General features: G+C 37.7%; 1 protein-coding gene across 1 annotated transcript in view; it reads right to left on the bottom strand.

Moving 5' to 3' along the window:
- GluProRS (Glutamyl-prolyl-tRNA synthetase) overlaps positions 1-22,572 on the bottom strand; it is a 162,211-nt gene that overhangs the window by 36,112 nt on the left and 103,527 nt on the right. Inside the window, exons 16-20 of the mRNA XM_083118804.1 lie at positions 21,730-21,878; positions 16,885-17,103; positions 14,830-15,273; positions 13,436-13,603; positions 11,453-11,530 (exon numbers count right to left, since the gene is read on the bottom strand). Coding sequence (XP_082974930.1) covers positions 11,453-11,530; positions 13,436-13,603; positions 14,830-15,273; positions 16,885-17,103; positions 21,730-21,878 — 1,058 coding nt within the window. The remainder of the gene's footprint in view (positions 1-11,452; positions 11,531-13,435; positions 13,604-14,829; positions 15,274-16,884; positions 17,104-21,729; positions 21,879-22,572) is intronic.

Genomic DNA, 22,572 nt, shown 5'->3' on the forward strand with positions numbered 1-22,572 from the left:
CCATATTCTTACCATCGTTACCTCGCTGCTTTTACGATCTTGCAGGGAGGGGGAGAATGGAATGGTCGTACCCACTGGCCATTGACAGATGTTCCGGAACCCTGAAGAATAACTGTTTTCCTTTCCTTAGTTGAAAAAAAGCTTACACATCGTCCTTTGAGATCACCAGCCTATGCACTGTGAAGCTGCATGTTTCTTTTTGTTTCCGTCGGTACATTCATTAAGTTACAGTAAAATGGCCAACTAACATAGATTATGTAGTAAAATACGAAGGGGGCGAGGTGTAGGGGCCCCACAATGTGCTCTTGATTTTTTTATATAATCGCAGAAATTCCACAGATAGTGTCGCTTATAAAAAAAATAGATTTACGAAACAGAAATCTGGTTTCCAGTAACATCATATACGACGTCTGCGATAACAAGCAGTGACGTATTATCTCAGCCAGAGGGGCCCCGGTAACTTGTCATATGGGCCCCCCCTCCGAAATGCAGAATTAACTTACTTGCTCGCAGATGTCAATCGATAGGAAAATATCCCTCATCTCATACCTTTGTATCTACGCAGTTTGTCGTAAACGTAGTGTAGCGTGTCAATTGTCTACAGTTAGGAATCCAGTAGAAATATTCAGTTGCTCAACCAGTCTATCCTTATTTTACAACAAACATCAAAATTGTTAATTCGTAACCTTTTAGTTTTACACGTGATATTTAAAATGTAACTTCCCACCAAATATTTTCAAGGAGGGGCCCAATTCTTTTCATATTGAAATAAGAGCTGAAATGAATTTCCCACATTGTCTACACTTGTTTTACTTCAAAGGGGCTGAAAACCTCAGTTAAAGGTGGGACCCATAGTAAATTATCCCTTTGCTGTAAAGACCATTATTCCATCCTCTGCCACGCAGGGTATACAACTTATGAGTTGAATGTGACCATTATTTTGTGTAATTTTGTAAGTTCATATTTCTTACAATTTGGCATTTTGTGGACATTTCTGTCGAACTAGTTCTTATTTTCTAATGTGTTACGATTTTGTTATCTGCAGTGTTCGAAAGGAAAATTCCTAGCTGCAAATTTCCTTGTTCGCGTTGGGGATAGAAGGAAGGATCCTTGTGTGGAGCAACTTGAAGATAATGAAGTAGATGAAGGAGAATGATTATGCAAATTCGAGCACTGATGGTCTATTAATAAAAAGGTTCTTGTTTCATGAAAAAGTCTTTAAGAAAGTATGATCACTGGTCTATCGAAAAAAGAATGGCAGCGTTAAAATTATGAATAATGATGTTGAGGTCTACTAACCTGTGGCAACCTTATTTTATTTTGGGATGGGCTCAGTCCTTCGAAGCTGCATTTCATTGAGTGATAAATTTTCAGTGAATAGAGTTCCTTCGCAGCTTTATTATCTATCACTCAAAGACTAGAGTCCGCAGTTATTTCTTCGTAGCAGATGGAAATTTACCTTGTGATAGGTTACTACCGACAATCTAGATGTCCGGTTCAACCCCCATTACTGAAGGATAAGTTTGTTGCTTGAGTATATTAGGGCTACTCACTCAGTATTAGAAGGCTAATATGAGCGACTCTTACGTTGAATCTTGGCCTGGAGGAACCAGGGGCTGAAGGCACATTCACCTCAAAGTCCGAAAGAGGAGTGTTTACTATTTTTTTACAATTCCACCAAAACAGTATTTTTTAATATCTGTGTAATATATGTAACTTCATAAAAAATATTTCAAGCAAAAATACAAAGCATCACGAACAAAATATTTGGCAGCTGGAAGCTTCCCCCTCCTCCAAAAGTGATTCCTGGCTGTGTCGCTGCGTTGAAGTAGAGAAAATATTTCCAGATTCTTCTTCCAGTTATTTTTCAGAGATTCAGCCCATCCTGATTTAGTTTCAAGAAAGTACTACAGTGATATAAGTCGATAACAAAAAAATGGGAAGGCATAATATTTGAGGTAAAAGTTAATTTCTTGTACAACGAAGGGGGGAGGGCAGCTAACTATTGTACTTCCGTCCCACTCTGGCATCATATTTTTTTTTGGCACTAATGGGGCCCCTCAATATTTTACTTGCAGGTGGGCCCAAATATCTGCGCTACGCCACTGAGTGGCTCGGATCCCACTTTAAACTATACGTCCAGTCCCGATTTGCCTTTCTGTGAATATAATTGGTCTTAAAACAAGTTTAACAAACAAACGTTTTGCTATCAGTTCACAATTATGATTAGCTGTGCTCTAATAGTTGGTGATATTGATAAGTGTCCAAAATGGATAGATGCATGTAAAGAGTGAGGTATTTGCAAAATTTCCTGCAACTACTCTTGAAGCATCGATATATTATAAATTGTACATATATAGTCTCCCCACAATAACCAAATGTTAGCAAGTAGATGGAGCACTTCCCCTTCCCGTTAAAATACCATTCTGTACATAACCCCCGAACTCGGGATCTCTATTACTCAATATTAGTCTGTTCGATACCCGTTGTAGGCACATGGCACAATGGTTCGGATCCCACTTTAAACTGTAGGTCCAGTCTCGATTAGCCTTCCTGTGCATAAAGTGGACTTAAAACAACAAATCAATCAAGATTAGTCAAAAGCAGGTACGTATCAAGAAATATATTTCGGGGGGGGGGGGTGTCCGAACCAAGTCTCAGAAATAATATTAGTAATAACATAAATGATTAAATTAAAGTATTCACATTAGATTAATGACATTAATTAAATATGTAAATTAATGTATTATTATTATTATTACTTGAATAGGCAAAAAGACGGTGTAGAAACAGGGATATAACAAAACGTATTCTTTATTTAGGTGTAGTTAATATCGCAAAAAAATGAAATGGGGAAATAAATGTCAAATAGATCAAGGATCGAATATTTATTGAATAACAAAAAAGAAGGTTGGATCCAGTAGACGAAAAGTAAATTTCTTGGTTAGTTCCATAAATCTTCTTTGACACTGGCCTTAACAACCGTATGTTCCCAATATAATCGTTGCCTTCCAATAAGTTCGGCAGAAATAAATAACCTTCGATTATACAACAAGTACTAAAAACGTATATTTTTATTATTTAATTTCAGTACTTGTGTACGATGAATTAGAGATTATAATTATATTTTCCTATATATTTTGTTTTGGGGGGCTGAACTTGTGAACTTGGATCGTGCATAAACAGTGGCGCAGGAACATTTTTCATCTGTAAGGTACAAAATTCGTCCTCAATATTATATATATATATAAAACGGAAAATCAGAGTTTTGTCATTTGAAAGTAGCGAATTTCTAATAATTTTAATGCAGGGTGACATTTGAAGGGACAATAGGAAGGATTTTCCCCCGTCAGTGGCGTGGCGTGGGATTTTTAAAAGTGTTACCGGTTATCAGTAGGACATTTAAGGGAGACTTGGGCGCCTCCCCACCTCATGCCCCCCCCCCCAATGTCTTCCAAGTAGTTCATATAATATTAATCTGGTACGTCTGCAATTCATCAATTTCATCATATCATCACTCATCCCCATCTTCGCAAATTAGCCAAAAGTGGCACAAGGAAAGCAAAATCAATCAAATCAAATCAAAAAAGTTCTATGATGCTGTCATAAAGTGAAGTCTTTCATTTGAATTTGAATTTTTGGGTGCGTCATGGTCATGGTCCATGTTATCCACACCTGAATTCCACACGTTTTTTTTTTCACCCGAAAATTGAGTACATGGCCAAAAAAAGAGTTTCGACAATTGCGCACATCCACATAACCATGGATAGTCGTTATACCACGAAACATTGAAATGTCGGTCATATCCAGCAGACGAGTTGGTTTTTAAATCGTTCAAAATAGGCTTTGGCCTCCCTTTCACCACAATTTCGATTTTTTCTGCAAAAGAACGAACCGGAAGATTGCTTCAAAATATCTTCTATCGCACGATTACACACACTGTTCAGATAGGATGAACCCGCCACCTCGGAACTCGAAGCAAGCTCCATTAATTAATTGACAATGCCCGAAAACAACATAAAGACGAAAGACACCACTCACAAAACTCGCACTGCACAGTCCCTCCCACAAACCGTTGTTTACTTTTGTAACACGTGAAGCACCCTTCTTGCCCCTTCCCCTTTTAGCATCGGCGCTTCCCCAATATTTCCTTCGGAACCTGCAAGAAGTGCAGTTCTACTACTGGTGCCATCTTAGTTCATTTGAAACCAGATTTGCCCAAATCGCGAAACTTTTCGTTTCAAATAAGACGTATGTAGAGTGATGTAGTCTTCATCTGTTTCCTAACTACTCCCACTCCCATGTTTCGCTAAATCCACTGAAATCTCATTTCTGACACCACTACTATTTCGTATATTTTACGTCCTTTGCTACCTTTAAGGCTTTCGCTTTATAGGATAATCGTGACGATGAGGATGCATGGTGAATTATTGAAATAAAATTATTATTTATTTGTGTATGTAATTATTAATTTTTATAATTATGTAAGTAAAATAATAACAACGAACATTGAATAACCATTTCTTGCTTAGGATTCGAACCTGGGACACCTGACACTTCAGAGCGTGCTAAGATAACAATCGGGAAATTATGCTTGTAAGTAATGTTTTCACCAAAAAACAGTTCTACCATCTCAAGAACATTGCTTCAATCCGAAATTATTTAATTCCTGCGACAACGTATGTCAATCTCAATTGGACCTTTCAACAATTATCAGAAATTTCTGTAACCGAAATAATATTATATGTGTGAAATATAGAATTTTAGGTTGACATTTTTAGAAGGACAGCGGACCCCTTGATCATACCCATCCCTCTCCTCTCCTTCTCGCCCATGATGTCGAAGAAGGACAAAGAGGACTTTCGTAATTGCTGATATTTAGAGTAAATACAAAATATCACTTGGTAGTTTGCTTTTCCCCCAGTGTGATTTGATTTTTTAAAATTTTGATTTGGCAATTTAAGTCCACTTCATGCACAGTAATGCTAATCGGGACAGTTTAAAATTTGGATCCGAACCACTTGTGCCTCCACCGGGTATCGAACCCGGAATCCCTTGATTATAAGGCTGCAACGCTACCACTGCGCCATCGTTCCCCAGTGTGACTGGACACCTTCAGAGTAAGATAGACCCGATTAGGCGACTTAGCTCTTTTCTGTCAATTGAATATGGCAACACTGATCTGTATCCGGTAAGGATCACCGGCAACTGCGGCGGCTAAACAGTCATGGCAATAACCCGCCTCCTCCTCCCGCCGTAACAGTCTTTGCCGCGACGGAAAGTCTTCCTTGCGTGGGCTCAGAGCCCTTTCCTCATGTTGCCTGAGGAGGGTACCGGATCAGTCCTCCTCTTCGCTTTTGCCGGTGTCAGAAAAAATGTCAGTCTGCAATGTTTACTTTACGACAATATTAGCAGTTTATGTACGTAATAATATTTTAAGACAGGTTCTTCAATTCTTTATATTTTGGTGTTACCTGCGGTAACAGCGGCTACATGCACGCCACGTCTCTGCCCCCCGTCTTGTTTTGAAACATCAAATTTCTAGTTATGAGTGACACATCTCAACCTGGGATCATTATTTTGAACCCACTTGTAAACTATATCGTACTTATGGTTTTCCATTTGGATTCATTTAAGTTTACCACGCCATAGCTACATACAAAAAAATCTCGTTATGTAATTTATGGTGACTGTGTACAGTGACACCAATTTATACGGGTCTGTGGGACCCGAGTCCACCCAATAATTTATGTGATTTGAGAATTCAAATTTTTGAGCCCACCCAGTGTTTTTTTTTTTAAAATTGGCACCCCTGACTGTCTCTTTTAAATGCCATGTATTCGGTATTTTTTCAGACTTCTGGTGATTCACAAGTATTCTTGTATCGAACACTAAAACTGGGCGGTGTATCTGACGTATGTTGAGTTGCTTGGTCATTTAATCTTCTTCGAGAGCTTGTTGAGATCTGTAGTATTTTGTTGTGTTTTATAAAAATAAGTCGAGGTGGTCCCCGATCTAGGAAAACCATACGTTTGAAAGCATTGTTTTCAATCTTCGTTGCACAGTATGAATGGCCGCTTTGAAGACAGGTTTATTTTTTAATATAGTCCTATTAAATGCACACACATGGCATTTAGATGATTAAGAACGTGTGTTTTATGGAAACATGTCATGTCAGCCAAAACACATTTTCACCTCACTCAAGTATTATGTGAATTCAATTGAAATTGTACCAATATCTACAACTGAATGTGAATGCGGGTTCCGTGCCATGAATCTAACCTTTACTGAACAGAGGGAGATTAAATATTTGGTTAAATGATAGAATACATTGCCGTAAATCAATTTCAGTGTTGGTGTTTTATTTTCATTTGGTATGAGCTCAAAATTTTAAACCTTCGTTTTAAAAGTAATTCAAACACAAAAATTGTTATTGGGGGCCATTTTGAGTTTTTTCGACTTTATTACTACCTTCATTTGAATATTTTATTTTCTAAAAATTTCGGGGGGGGGGGCTGTAGATCCTTCAGCACCCCCTCTGCGGTGCATGCCAGTGCCCTCTGGATCTCCCTCCCCTAAATAGTCCTCGCCTCAAAAGTGACAGAAAAGCCAAGGTGAATTCCTTTTTCTAATCTCTAATTCTCCGAAACTATTCTTTTTCGAATGAGAAAATAGAGATTAAAGTTGATTTGAAAAAAAGAAAGTATTGAAGGACAATAACAGGGAAGTTTTCCCTTTGTAAAGTCGGCTGGGCGTCTCACTGGCCTGCAGGAGACTAAGATTAGATTCCTGGGCGTGTTTTGTAAGGTCGGATTTTTGCGGCCTTCTCTCTGCATAAAACGGCTCTGGGGTTCACTCATCCTCAAATAAATAGGTACCAGTGGAGGACGACACTTCTAGGGGCGGGGGAAGGCTAAAGCAGGCTGGAGCGTGATGCTTAAAAACCAAAGGATAGAGAATGAAAGTGAAAATAAAGATTGATTGATTGATTTGTGGTTTTATGTCAACTTTATGCACAGAAAGGCTAATCGGGAGTGGACTTACAGTTTAAAGTGGGATCCGAACCACTGTGCCATGTGCCTCCAGTGGAAATAAAGAGGCAAAACAGACTGAAAGAGAAGAAAAGGAAGTGGAAAACCAACCAAAACATACTATAATAACAGAGGGAGGGGTGGATTGAGAGAAATGAAGATAAACATTTCTCACGATGGAGTGAGAATAGGAACAAAGAAAAGAAACAGTACAGAACGATAAAGAGATAAAGGAAGGAAGAGAAACAAAAAGAGAGGCATACAGAGAAATCTATAGAAAGAGAGAATGAGAAACAGAAACAAAAGGTAGAAAACGAAATAGAGAACGAGCAAGTGGAGGGAGAGAGAGAAAGAGAAGGGCAAGAAATGAAGGATGCTCTATATCTGAAGAGCCAGGGAGAGAGAGCAAAGAACGCAGGAGGGAAAATGGAACAAGACCTAATCGTGAAAAAGATACTATGGTTTTACACACAGAGAGAGATAAAAGAGTTATAAATAAAATTGAGTTTTCTGTATTACAAGTTCTAGACTCTCCCAAGTCTCATTCCAGCTCAAATGAGGCGAAAAAAAAAGTCGCCCTAGTTTCGAGTGTAAACGAAATTTTAAAATTTTACTCGCTAAACTGCTGGAAAAGGAATACAATTCAATTGTATTCAAATATTATGCACCATTACCAAGGAGGGCCTACTTGTAATCAGAGGGCCCCGGGTTCAATAGCCGTTGAAGGAACGCCGCTCCCGAAGGAGTGGTTTGGATCCCACTTGAAACTAAATATTAAGATTTCACCAGATTTCTGACTGTGATGCACCGCAAAGTCATAAGTCCAATAGGCTCGAATGTCAGTTAATGAATGAATGCTTCCTTAGTTAATGTTACCAATGTCAAGTCACTGTTCAAATTGAAGGGGATTCCAGGAAAGTGTCTCCTGTCTCATTTTCCCCAGCCTCTACATCTTCAAACCAGTAACTTTAATTTTCCCCTTCGTAAATTTTCTGTTATTTTTGTATAATTTGTATTTTAATTTTTAGGTTCATTTAACGCCGACACGTCAGTCAAAATTGTCAATTTTTACATAATATTACATTAATTTTTGTATTAAGTCCTATGTTATGCACAGATAGGCTAATTGGGATTGGACCTACAGTTTAAAGTGGGACCCTAACCTGGGAACTCTTGATTACAAGGTGATGACGTTACCACTATGCGATCGGGGAGCATTAATTTCAGATGAAATTCATGGTTTGGAAATAAATTTATTAAAATGTTGTTACTTCACACCAAACTCAGACAGAGCATTGTCGTCCTATTAAATTTTGCGCTTTATACGTTTTATAATAATAATAATAATACGCATGATGATCATAATAATAATAATATGATGAATGTTAATTTAAATTTTTATTCTATTATTTACTTTGAGCTTCAATAAATTAAAATAAATCAGTTCTTGGGTCTCACCGCGCCGCAAAAGATTTAGTATAAGTAATATAATTGTATTAGGTAAAAAAAAGTCAAAATGCGAAAATGGGAATCTCTGAACCACTCTCTTCCATCCTACATTTTCTTCAATTCCCATTATGATGCATAACCTAGATATGTAAAAAAAATCGGAGAGCATCACAGAGAGAGCATCACAGAGTAAGTCAACGAAGTAACTGGCTTTCTTGTTTTGGATCAGACTAGTAAACCGACGTAATTTGTGTAAACTAAGTGATGGCGATTCACTTCCTCGACTTGCAAGACTGTCTGTCTTGTATTTTGAACGTAGCCGCCCACTGAAGGAATGGATGCACTTCCCTGAGTTTCCAAGGTCTTTGCGCGGACAAAACATAAACCAGATGTCAAAGCAAGATAAGTTTGCAAATTGCGGTGTTTAACCCTCCCCCCCCCTCCTCCGCTCCGAGCGGCACATGACCGGTGCCGCAGATGGGAGAATACACATTCAGAGGGTTGCTTGCCCATAAGCGACAGCAGCGCCATAAGCGGAAAATCCTCGAACTTCTAGAAGGCGTGGGAACTAAATACTTGTATTTTTTGTAATAAAATTATGTAATTTCTGTTGAAGATATTGTGCAAACGCTTGGAATTATCTATCTAAATTCACGACACTAAGATGCACAATGTTGAACCTAAACCGTAAGATGGTTTAAAATTCTTCAAACGCCCCATTTAAAGCTGCTTTCACATCCAATTAATGCTGCATTTCCAATTTTTTGTACGCTAAACTAGAATCCCAATTCGATTTTTTATTCAATACATCCCTTCGTGTATCCTTCTAGAAAAGCCTTGCAGAGTATCACCGAAATTGGAGGCATATGTTAGGAGATTTTGTCAACAGAACGAGAAGCAGTTTTCAGCTGTTGAGAGAAACATCCAGCCGAGGCTTAAATATGAAATTTAGAGTATATTTACTGATGCGGCACTTTCTGAAGTCTGAATTATTCTTTGAGTTATGCAAATCATGGAAAAATGATTATTTCTGCTGTAAATATTTAAGAAGTAAAAATGGACTTTTTTACACAGGAATAAACTTAATATTCTGACAACTACATAATGTATTATTAGAAGGGAAATGCTTATTTTGTGTAGTAAGTGTTGTTTTTAAATCAAATTTAGGGTTATATTCACCATTTTAACACCCTAATGCCATTTTATATACCACCTTTGATCCTGAAATGTGCTCAGTTTTTATACCAATATCTTGATCTTTTATTTACCATAAATATGTGGCTCTAATGATATACATACTTCTGTGTTGAATCATGCATACTACTGTGTTCAATCAGGGTTTGAAACTAGACTGAAACTTAGTGCAATTTGGCACCTAAAGTTGCTGCTGGTCCTTTAGCCTGCATCAGCAAATGCTGCTGCTTCTCAAAACAGCACTACAATATTCCAAATTCTGAAAAATTACGTGTGTTTGGAATTCGTTTTACAGAATAATGTGAACCTTCATGTACAGTGACATGAAACAAATTTATAGATAATACAAAGATTACCTTGAATCCTCTAGAAGGAATTGTAAATGATGTAATTTTTTCACAATTTGGAATATAATACAGGTTTTTCGAAAAGTGAGAATTTTTTTAAAAAGCCTTTGCAGATGCAGGCCAAAGGTGCTAAATACCCCGTGCCACCCCCAACCCCCTTAGGTACCAAAGTTCAAAACTAGTCACAAATACAAGAAAACATATCCAAAACCAGCGGCAGCTCAAGGGGGAGAGCCGCCGTGCCATGGCACTACCCTCAGAAGAAATGCATACATAACCCAAGTATTGTTAAATTAATACATTGATAGTTTACAGACAAGGAGATTCGAATCTTGCAATCGGTCAAGCTGACGTTACGACTGGCCCAACCACAGACTAGATATGAACCGCCCCAACCTCCACACTGCATCGCCAGCTGTTTCGTACCCTCGGTGAGGCAGCAGTCTGCGCCACCCAAGAGCTGGCCTAACCAAGTTAAAACACGTGCAGAGAGTTGGAGAAGTCTCAGCGAGTAACATTTCCACCATGAGCTGGGAAGAAGGTGGCAGGGGGTGGGGTTAGCCCATAAGACACCAGCCGTGCCCCTTTTCGCTTGGCACAGCGAGGGAACTTTCGCAGTGTTGACACAGTTGCCATCTTCAGAGATAAGTCGCTAAATATGATGGATTTGTAAGACCCGTTGGGGAAGTAATTCGTGAAAAAGGTATTATCTACTTTTCTCCCAACTTTTGTAGAAACGAACCTAGTATTTTTCCAAAGTTAAATGAACATTTTGATAATAGATAGATGCGCCTAGAGGGCCATCCAGACTTTTTAAAAATATAAAAGTAAAAAATCCTATGGTGAAGCGAGTTTCCTTTGGCATTTCGACAATTTCTTTTTACATCAAGTGTCTAGAATATTTTCAACATCCAGTTCAAATACGTGTGCATGGGAAGGGGGGGGGGGGGAGAAGGTGAGAAGATTTGTTTTCCCTTCCTCTTTTAATTGTGTTTTTAGTGAAATGTCCTGTAGTGTATAAAGATAGGTTAGTGAGTGAAGATGAATCGTATTAGTGTGTTATTACTTAAACACACACTGTTTTCCACGTTACCAAACGAGGATAAACATCTTAGCCAGTAAGGCAAACTCAAAGAGGGGGCAGGGACATCCTTCCATTTTCAACTTCCTTTTTACCTCCAATTTCTGCCATTCCCTGGATTCACCAGAATGTAAGACTATAGTCTATGCTGAGGTAGTTATTAACTGCTTAGACTGACTGCCCCCCCCCCCCCCCATTAATGATAAAGATGGTGAAATAAAACACTGACTGATGAAAAACAAGAAGATACAGGGTGTTTCAAAAAGATAACAAACTCAGCACTCAAACCATGTTCAGTTACCTTTTTTAAACACCCTGTATAACCCTTATTAAAATACTCATGCATTTACCTGTGAGTACCAGTCTGCCAAATTATCTTCTTTCTTAACTTCAATTCCCAGTCTGGTCTGCTTCTTTACTTTGTCGGACTGAAATAATCATATAACATTATTATTATTTCTTTATGTGTAATAAGCGCTACAGGGAATTACACAATATTGTAACAATGAAAATAGAGTAGCATGTCCATTTTTATCTTTTAAGGGAGCTTTCAGACTGAAGTGACAGAAAGTGACATGAAACACATGGGTTTCACACCAAAGTGACAAGTAACATCAACACAAACTGCTTGAACCAAAATAGGTTCCTCTCCAGAAATAAAAATACTGTTCATAAAAGAACAGACTAAGTTGACACAATGTACGTTATTGACTGATTTCCTTTATTTTACATCGCTTTTTGTGCCACTTTTGGCTAATTTGCAAAGATGGGGATGAGTGATATGATGAATATACACTCACAAACATCCATGCCCATGCCAGGAATCGAACTCGGGACCCCTGGCATCGTAACGTGCTGATCAAATGGCACAGACTGAGCAACAAGCTACATGTGCAGCTGTTTGTGTCACTTTGCTGTGAAAGGTTGCATTTATTTCTGGAGTTTTGTTTCGAAGTGACAAATGTTACTTCTTGCTTCTGTCTGAAAGCTCCCTAAAGGCAATCATGGTCTGTGGATATAATGGTAGTGAGTTTAAATGACATAAATATTTGCCAACAAGTTACAGGTTAGTTTCATAGCTATAAATTATGCAGGATGTATTTTGAGAAATGTATTTCCATTCACATTTGTGTTTTCATACCAGTTTTATACTGTCTCACTTGTTCTACCAATGTAGTTAACGAGGCCAGAACTGGTTTAAATTGATTTTTGGCTTCCATGATTTTAACTGTGTGAGAACTGTCTCAGTCAGTGTTAATACAATGGAATATGTTGGCTCAGAAACATATGATGAAGTCGACCAAGTAGAGGTACGATATGCTAGACCCCCATGTTCAAGTCCTGGTCAAGCCTGAATTTTTTAAAATTAATTCTGCACAGTACATCTTCTGTGTGTGCCACAACAAAGGCAATGTGAAATGTGTTGAAATGTTGCCTGAATTAAAAGTCCAGTCAGAGCAAGCAAGTTTTATATTAATATTATTAGTTGTGCTTTGGTTGTGACTATAGCTGAGCAGCTACCAATATGTATCAATGTATATACTAGGGATGGGCCAATATGAAATTTTGGCCGATACCGATAAAATACAGGTATAAAATTTACAGATACCGATAACCAATATTCTACCAATCTGATATAAAATTAGAAATGGTCCTTTAAGAACCTGAAATGTTCACTGATCTCCTATAAATGTGTTTTTCTAGGTGACTGCAGTGCAAAAGAAGTTGAATATTTATACATTTACTTTTTTAGAAAGTATGGAGATTATCCATAAATATTACAACAAAATGGCAGAATTTTGCACTATAAGATATTTATCAATATATGGGGTCAGTAAAATAATCGGTAATTTTACCGATACACCGATATGCTTATATCTGCTGATACTGATAGAGTACAGATTAATTGGTCCCATCCCTAGTATATACATCAATGTATTGGTATCAGAAATTATCAGTCATAATTTAATCATACATACCAGTCCATACTTTGCAGAGTTTGGGTGCCCCCCAGATTCCCCAAATTCCACCAAAATACCACACAGTAATTTCACAGAGTCTATTTTTCTTAATTTTTGCAACAACGTTATGAAGAAAAACATATTTTGAAGTTTATTGATTATCTCATGTGAAATTATGAATATTTTAAAGTAAAACCGGTAGACTAGCATGGTATAGCTCAAATGAAAAACTTATTAAAATTTATAAATACTCTAAATTGCCTTGAATTGTTACAAATGTTGAAATACATATGGCATCGGTATTGGTTCAACCCTAGATGTGACTCTACATGGACACTTTGTAAGAACTGAAATAATCAAATGGTTACTTACTTGAATTGCCTCCTCTTTCTGGGGTTCTTCTTTTGGTGCTTGCTTTCCTTTTCCACTCTTCTTATTATCCTTCTTTGATGGTTTTCCTCCTGGAAGATCCTCACCAGTCACGTTCTTGTATTGTGCTTTCAGCTCTAAAAGAACACTTACTTCCTTATCTACTTGCTCCTAGAAAAGGAAAATAAATACACAATGAAGAACATAAGAATAGAACGTTGAAGATTGACATGCTGTGAAACATATGAAGGGAAAGCAAGAAAAAGACTGCTCAAGAAACTGACTGAAATGAGACTAAATGGGAAAATACCCTCCTGTCAGCCACCCAATATACCTAGGTATGCATTTCATGTTACATATTTTCTACATAAAATTTGTTTTTTGTGATATATCTCCAGTTTACATTGAATAATACAGATATATTTATCGGGCAAAGATTCAAAAATGATTTCCCTAAAATTTCACTATTCTTTATCTGTTTGTGGCAGACCCATCACCTTACATTCATTTCATCTTGATTTAAGCCATAAAAATCAAGGCTCAATGTGCATTTTGTTCATTACTACTGCATATTAGCAAATAATGCCTACTTGTTCTGGAAAGAGAGACTGCAGGTCAGCAGTGCAGGTACGGTCACAAATGGAATCCCAATAAATCCAACAAACATAAAAAATAGTACATGAATGAAAGAAATGACTAGGGCTGAGCTACTACCGATGGCAATGTATTGGTATCAGTTGGAATTTACTGATACCGAATTATACTTTTCCACATTTTGAGTGTTTCTCGCAGCCCACAAAAATGTCACTCAACACTTTCATTCATTTTTTACCGAGTGGGGAAAAAAAAAGGATTTTGTGATTAAACGAGTAATTTAATATTCTAATGTAATTCTCGAATATTCTACAGCAAAACACTGGTAAACTGAAACTTCATATTAATATTAGTCAATATTTTGAACAGCTTTTAATTAAATATGGAGAAACTAGTACTCACTTTTATCCGCAAAGCTGTTTTTTCTTTTTGAAATTGAAAAAGAAAAAACAGCTTCGCAGATAAAAGTGAGTACTAGTTTCTCCGTATTTATATACTACCACGTCTCTCTTTTCCCAATTATGAAGCTTTTAATTGTTACTAATTTCAAGCATTGGTATCAATGAGAATCAGTAAGAGTAGTAGCACTGGTATTGGTTCAAAGTGGTATCAGCTCAAACCTAGAAATGACTGATGACTACAAAAAATACGACGACATATTTTAATCTACTTGCACATTTAATTTCACATATTTCAGTGAATTTTTCATCATATTTATTTACAGATTTCACATATTTTGGCTACATGAAAATCTGGGGCCTATCACAAGAATCCTGGCTTTACTAATTACAGATTAAAATTACCTTTGGTGCTCCAGATGACTTCAGCTGCCTCACTCTGTTGCCCTGATCGTCTATCTTCACTTTCAGAGCAACAGGGTCCGATGAACAACTTTCGCTCGGCATTTCAACGGGAACAGAATCTCCACCTGTGGATGTTCTGTTATTGGCTGCAGGTGACGGCTTCCAGTCCTTTCCAGTGGCCGACTTATACTGCTCTTTGAGCGCAAGCAGTTGCTTCACCTCCGCATCGATAATGTTCTTGGCAGCTTTCTCAGCCTTAAGGCTTCTAATCTTGTTACCCTGGTCCACTATCTTTGCATTCAAATCCTCCTCATTGCTTTGCAACTGTCCTGCAACAGGCTGTGATTTGGGGACTGCAACTCCTGGTTTCCAATCTAGCCCAGTTGCAGATTTGAAATCGTTTTTCAAATTTAACAGAATTTTAACTTCCTTATCTATTATTTCCTGTAATGTGAGTGAAGAAAAAATAGGTTAAAAACTCAAAACAAGAGTTTCAATTAAGATCTTCCCTTTTTTAGCATCATCTGCATACTTTTTTAGGGGTGGAAAAAAGAGTTAGGATACGTACTCTATGACCAAGATAAAATTCAAGAATAAATCCAGTTTTTAAGGTGATATTTCCAAAAATTCAAGATGAAATATAATAGTTGTTATAATAAAAATAAATTTGTAATAAAATTTTGTACTAAACATTGACAAATAGTTCCTTATACATCTTACCAAGTATGTGAATAATTTGTGGATCACCAACATAGAGTAGGGCTGAGCCATTACAGATGTATCAGTATCAGGCAATACCAAAGGTATCGGTACGTATCGGTTGAATTTTCTTTGCAGATACCATCTGATACCAAGATTTGAGTGGCTACAGCAGCCAAAAGAAACAACTCATTTGTCAAGATTTGTCCTTTTTCAAAGGTTTGTTCACCCTTCCTTGTGACAGGTTGGAGTCCCGCACAGGAATTACACGTATATTTCCGAGAAATGATTCACCCTCCTGGGAAGCAGATGACAAGATCAAAGGCAGGACTAAAGTGAAAGTGCTGCACCAAACATGACATTGAAGGCATGTAACTGCCTGGTGGTCAACACTATGTGGAAATAAAAGAAACTATTCATTGCCAATTCTTGCTCGCAAACTCATGGACGTTTTCAAAACCAGCATTATTATCATGCTAGGCTCATTCCGGAGTTATTGAGAAAGGAATGAATGTCACTGTGGGAGGGAGGGTTGTGGATTTTCTTCTTGTGCTCTACACTTCTGTGTGATTGCTGGCTGATACAGACACTACAGTAACTTGTTTTTATTGCAAATGACAGAGAGCAATGAACAGCAGGGCATATACCGAGCATAGCAAATAAGCATTATTATATATTATATATATATATCTGCATTTGTATATATTTTTAACTCGTTTTCCTCCCTATCCAGGTTAATCCAAATGACAAGAATGTTGTTTGCATGAAATTGGGGATCATGAAATGAAGCAGGGACACACATAATAATCAACCGATTTTTCGGTGCAACTGCAACACTTTAAAAAGGCTTGCAACAATTCAAAAACAACTTCTTTGTGCATCCTCAGGGGGTAGAAAGAAGTTCACGTAAAATGTTGCAAGACATTTTAAAGTGCTGTAATGCTACATGAGAATAATTTGGGAGTTATTTAATGCCATTAATAGACTGTGAAGTGATGAGTTTTATGACTTGGTAACTAGCCCTGGTTATTTGTAACTGGAATTAAACTAGTATTGGTATCGGTTGGAATCGGTATCAGTATCGGCAAATATAAGAATAAATGAAAATTTCATTTGAAATGAAATTAATTATTTCATTTAAAATGAAATTAATTGAAATCATATTTCAAAAATGTCATTCTTCACCCCATTGTTCAAGACCAACCATTATATACTACAACATGGAGGTTGGTATACCAACACATGTCATTCTTCAGCTCATAAGTCTACCAGCTCCAAAAACATGCTACATTAAACCTACTTTTTGGCTGCCCCTTGTACATGAAAACAAGAAAGTAGATGCCCAGAAATACATACTTTTCCTGCTTTCTCAGATTTCAACTGTCGCACTCTGTTCCCTTGCTCAATTATCTTTGCGTTCAAGTCCTCTGCGTTCCCAGACCCTGCATGTGGGGGACCACTATTATCAGCAGCTGCTGTTGGTACTTGTATTTCTGGCTTCCAGTCAATTCCAGTTGCTGCTTTGAAGTCTTGTTTCAGTGACAGTAGCAACTTCACTTCTACATCAATGGCTTCCTGAAAATGAAAATAAATTTTTATTCCCTCAATTAATCTCTGACACAATGCACAAAAGTTTGTTTTAAGTCCACTTTATGCTCAGATAGTCTGATTGAGACTGGGCCTACAATTTAAAACTGGAATCCAAACCATTGTCCATTATGCATCCACTGAGGGATCAAAGCCAGGACTCTTTCATTATAAGATAATAGTGTTACTACTATGCTACCGGGAGGTCCCTGTTACAATGCATGTACACAGTATTAGCATATTTACTTGCATATCCCACGCAGAAAAGTGATTTCAAAATGCTATTAATATTGCATATAGAACTATTACACTCAACAAATGCTTCAGCACCTAACATAAAACAAAATTTGTTTAGAATAAAGAAAAACAAGATATTCTTCTATTCCCTACAATCAAAATATCTTGCTTGAAAAATAAATTAATTCTACTAATTTGTTTATTTGAAAAAGCATGAATACAGAATAGATGCATTTTATATCAGAATCACCAGTGAAAAATTAAAAATAACACAAGATGCACACACACAAAACAATAACAATAATAACTACAGTAAATCCAGTATTATTAACTCTTCAGCTGCTTGATGCACACCACTTTAAACGTTTGTTTGGAGAGATGCCTGGGGCATCATTTCAATCATGGAGGGTTTGTAGCCTATAAGAAAGTGACCTTTGTTCTAAGGATAGCTTTGGAGTTTTTACGAGGTCTGACAATTAAGTTCGCAAATTCACCACTAACTAGCACAGAGGGCAGCACTATACGAGCAGCTCTGTAAGATTTTGTAACCTTGGTATTTCCATGTCTCACAGCAGTGTTTGCATTGACATGTGGCAGATTTGTGCAGAGTGGCATGCACTGTTGTTTGTGCTTGTGTGTGTGTGTGTGTGTGTGTGTGCTGTCGTGAAAATGGCTGAGCTGGAATTAGAGCAATGAACAAATAGCAAATTGAAGTAAGTCTTAAAGCTTTTCTGGCGACAAATGATGAAAAGATTGAAGAGGTTTTCTCAGGCAATCAGCCAGGTGATTTCCGAAAATCACCTAGCTGATTGTCCGAGAAAACCTCTTCAATATTTGCTGCCAGGAAAGCTTCAAGAATTGTTTCATGATGAAAAGATTCTCTCGGGCTATCAACCACATGAGTTGTGGAAAAGATTCCAAGAACGTCACTCTCATCTTCATGGTAGAAGTGCAGTCCTGAGCGTCAACCTGGTGTATACTGAGCAAGAGTGGGAGTGAAATACGGGAAATGTTAGTGCAGGTGTAAAGCGAGAATGCCATGAAGAAAACAGCGGTGTACAAATGGATTAAATGGTTTTTTGAGGGGAGTAAACAAGTGACTGATGAAGAAAGGGTAGGGTGGCCAGTAATGAGTTTAACGGATGGAAAAAGTTCCGTCGATCAAAATAAAATGATCAAAACGTTATTGATAACCTTTTTTTGATATCCGAGGGATTTTTGACTATGAACTTGTACCACCAGGACAAACAATTGACCAAGTGTACTATTGGAAAGGTTGTGTGAAAAAGTGAGATGCAAACCAGTGGAACTTTTTGCCAACAACTCATAGCTTGTGCATCACGACAATGCACCTACGCACACGGCACTGTCTGTTCAGGAGTTATTGATCAGGAAACAAATAACTTTGGTAGACCACCCACCATACTCACCTGACCTTGCCCAAATGACTTCATTCTTTACCCGAAGATCCAACAAGTTTGAAAGGAAGAAATTTTGATGACATTGAGGACATTAAGGCTAATACCACAGCAGTTCTGAAGGCCATTCCAGAAACAGAGTTCCAAATTGCTTCGAAGGGTGGAGCAGGCGCTGGCATCGGTGTATAGCTGCACAAGGGGAGTACTTTGAAGGTGACCACAGGGCTATTCAGCAATAAGGCATGTAGCATATTTTCTAGGATAAGTTCGCGAACTTAATTGTCAGACCTCATATGTAAAAGATGTGCCATTTGCTGTTGGTATGTGGAATCAAGATATGAAAAATTAGCAACTATTCTCTATTGTATAGTGGAACCACAAGCAAAAAAAACCTGCGCAGAAGCACATCGCGCCGGCGGGTGCAGGAAAGGGCAGGGGGAAGTAACATTCAGTGCGGCTCACATCAGCGTTGCCAGGCCTATTGATTTCTAGGGAGAATTCCTTAATAAACTATTGCTATGGAACCTTCAACGGCCAGCTCAAAAACACATTTCCTGCTCATCTTACTTGAACATGGAGGGGAGATGTGGAGTGGAACTCCACTCAGCCGTGAAAAGTTCTGTTTGAACTGTGAAATTATGTCAATCGCTACTCAATTGTGCTAGGACATTATTTTATTACCTTTACTACATTACTATTTTTAGATGGCTGTATTTTATCCCACCCCAAACTCTATTTCTATTTTAGTTATTTTCAGTCGCTTTTGTGCCTCTACGGGTAAGTACGACAACAAGGATGAATGAAGAAGTTATGAGATGGATGAAGTGACACAAACACAGTGAAACGTCCATGCCTTGCTAGGTAGAACCTCTGACTTTGTAGCGTGGGCAAATTATTTTATACATGTATATATATATATATATATATATATATATATATAATGTGTGTGTGTGTTTATTTCTAGCAGATGGGGAGGATAGGTGAACCCTAGCATAAGCGTTGTTATCTTCAATTATTGAGGAAGACATGCTGTATAATTTACCAATATATTTCACATACGTAATTCATTTTCTCATTATAGTGCAGGATGCGTGCCAACCCCTAACGATACCTGTACACCGAACACCAGCAGAAGGCAAATTAATTTGTTATTGTTAGCATTCGACTTGAAAGATTGTAGAGAATCCCCGACAACGAAGGGCGGCACGTTAGCTTCATTTGTGAACGCAACTTTCTACGATTTACTATCCGAAAATAGAGGCATGGCAGACCCCTTGTGTCAGTGCTGAGAAAGGGCAAACTTGAGGGTGTTTTCCGTGCACCCTCTTAGATATTATCACCGGAAGATACAGAAGAGATGAAAGACATTGATCGGGTCCCTCGGACGGTTTACTTTCTTTTGTTTGAAACATGTCCACTCCTGAAATGGAGATGTTCGGTTTCTTTTCGCCAAACACAGGGTGCTGGGTTTTAGCACCATTGTTACAAAAGTATCTGTGACGTTTATACCTTAAACAAAGCGTGCCAATGCAGCAGGGGGCTTTTATTGTGACCCTTTGCTTGGCGACTCTAGGTTATTCACAACCTATATCTTTCCCTTGCCTTCTGGAAAATGAATGTTGACATAAAAGTATCTATTATTTCAGACCTATGAGTCGATTTCAGTCAGTTATTTACATCCATTATTATAATAGGAATGTGGTAATTTCAAACTCAAGTGGTGTTTTCTGAGAGGGCAACGCTATTATGGGTTATTATGCCTAGTTTACCCGCCTGAAAAAAAAAAAAATCTTTCCCCCTCTCTGGAAAAAAACAACTGTGGACGTTCCCTTGCCCCCAAGTGCGCACGTCTATGCCCCCCCAAAAAAACGTCGTTTATCCGCTACTATTCGATCATTGGATTTTGTGGCAGATCTGGTTTCTCAAGGAACAATCTCCCGATTTTTTCAAGTCTGACCTGGCAACACTGCCCCGAGCACCGACAACTGCAGGGAAGATGCGCGAACGCTTTTGAAGGAAGGTTTTTTTTCCTTGTGGTCGAGCTATAGAGTTGTCCAGTCATGATTCTGAAAAGAAATCTCAAATCTAATCTTGATAGCAAAGAGATGGTGTATTTTAATTTTACAGAATTTCATGTTTGGAAAGGTTTGTAAGGGCTTTGAGTCTCATGTTTAACCACTGTGATGTAGAAATGACAGGTGGAAATTCAACCACTGTTAAAGAATTGATATGGAATAAGGATACATATATATTAGCAACAACAAAGAGAGTAATGTGAAAAACATATGTTGCAGCCATTGAACTATGGAAGCAAATGGAGCACGATACAGGCTGAGCAGACTTGAGGATTGAGTAACGTGTTACAAGTAACTTTCCTTTCCTTCCACAAGCTACATGTTACCATTACTTTGCTTCGAAAGTAACATGTTATTTTGTCATTCAATATAGACAGATAAAAAAAATCAAGTGATGCATATTCACATCACTATCAGTCACAATGCCAGTGGTTTCTAAGAAATGTATATTGGTCATTCTTCATTTACAGGAAATCAAGCTTTCTTCCAGAGAAAGAAATTGGTCAGTTATAAATTTAGCAAGGAAGCACAAGTCAAGTAATGTACTTGATTGATTGACTGTTCGTTTTAAGTAATGTGCTACCATTTCAATTAATTATTAATTCAGTAATGCGATAGTAATGAAAGTTATGGAAAAGTAACAAACTACTTGCATTACATTTAGGGCTGAGGGTGGACAAAAATCCATGCATGCACGATGGAATGAGATGGAGGGAGAAACCCAACAACCAGCAATACCTGACTTCATACAAATGAAACAGAATTACAATATAAACTGTAGCTTGCTGAGCATTTGAAGAATGTAAATAAATACAAAAGAAGTACATTGTTGGGCACAAAATAATGTTTATTACAGTGTTCTAAAACCACTCAACGCACATTACCTTTCCTGCCTTTTCAGACTTTAACTTCCTCACTTTCTCTCCCTGTGCTTTTATTGCAGCATCAATCTCCTGGGCTTTCTGTGGAGACGAGGACTGAGCTGGAGCTGGAGATGAAGCAGGAACTTGAATGCCTGGCTTCCAGTCCAGGCCTGGAAGACCAAAATATACATTTCAAAAACACAAAAGGAAAAAAAAAAACTGAAAGCACTGGTGGGTGCTTCAATGATAGAGCTGACTGATACTGATCTATCGGTATTGGTCAGCACCAGTACTGGAAAGTACCTGGTCAAATATAATTAACAATACCATACAATATTCCTCCTGAACCTGGGTATGTCATAGGTTACATAGTATGACAGCAAAGATTTTTAAAGAGTCAAAATATCCTCGGAAATATGGAAAAGGTGCAATGTTCATTTACTTGATGCCAATATTGTGCAGCCCAAGTGCATTTCATGTGATTTATACTTCCAATTTTGTTATTTTATGCCATTTTCCTATCTCTCTAGATTAATCGTAATAATGAAGATGAATGATGAAATACATGAAGTTTGTGTGTTACCCAGGATTCAAACATGGGACCCCTGGCTTCATAGTTTGCTATGCTAAACACTTCATAATAAAGGCTGGCTATTTTCAAATAATAAATGGATATTTTAATATTCTGATTCTCTCACATGTGTATCTACAAATATATTAAAGAAAGATACAGGCAGAATGGTTGCATAGTAGCAACGGAATACTCATGTATTAACATTTATAACTATTCAAAATCATTCAATTTTAATGATATTCAAATTGGTATTACTATCAGTGGGAATCAGTAAGAGTATCCATATTGGA

The sequence above is a fragment of the Lepisma saccharinum genome, chromosome 3, assembly GCF_977018435.1.
Source record: "Lepisma saccharinum chromosome 3, izLepSacc3.1, whole genome shotgun sequence".
In the NCBI taxonomy this organism is placed as follows: domain Eukaryota; kingdom Metazoa; phylum Arthropoda; class Insecta; order Zygentoma; family Lepismatidae; genus Lepisma; species Lepisma saccharinum.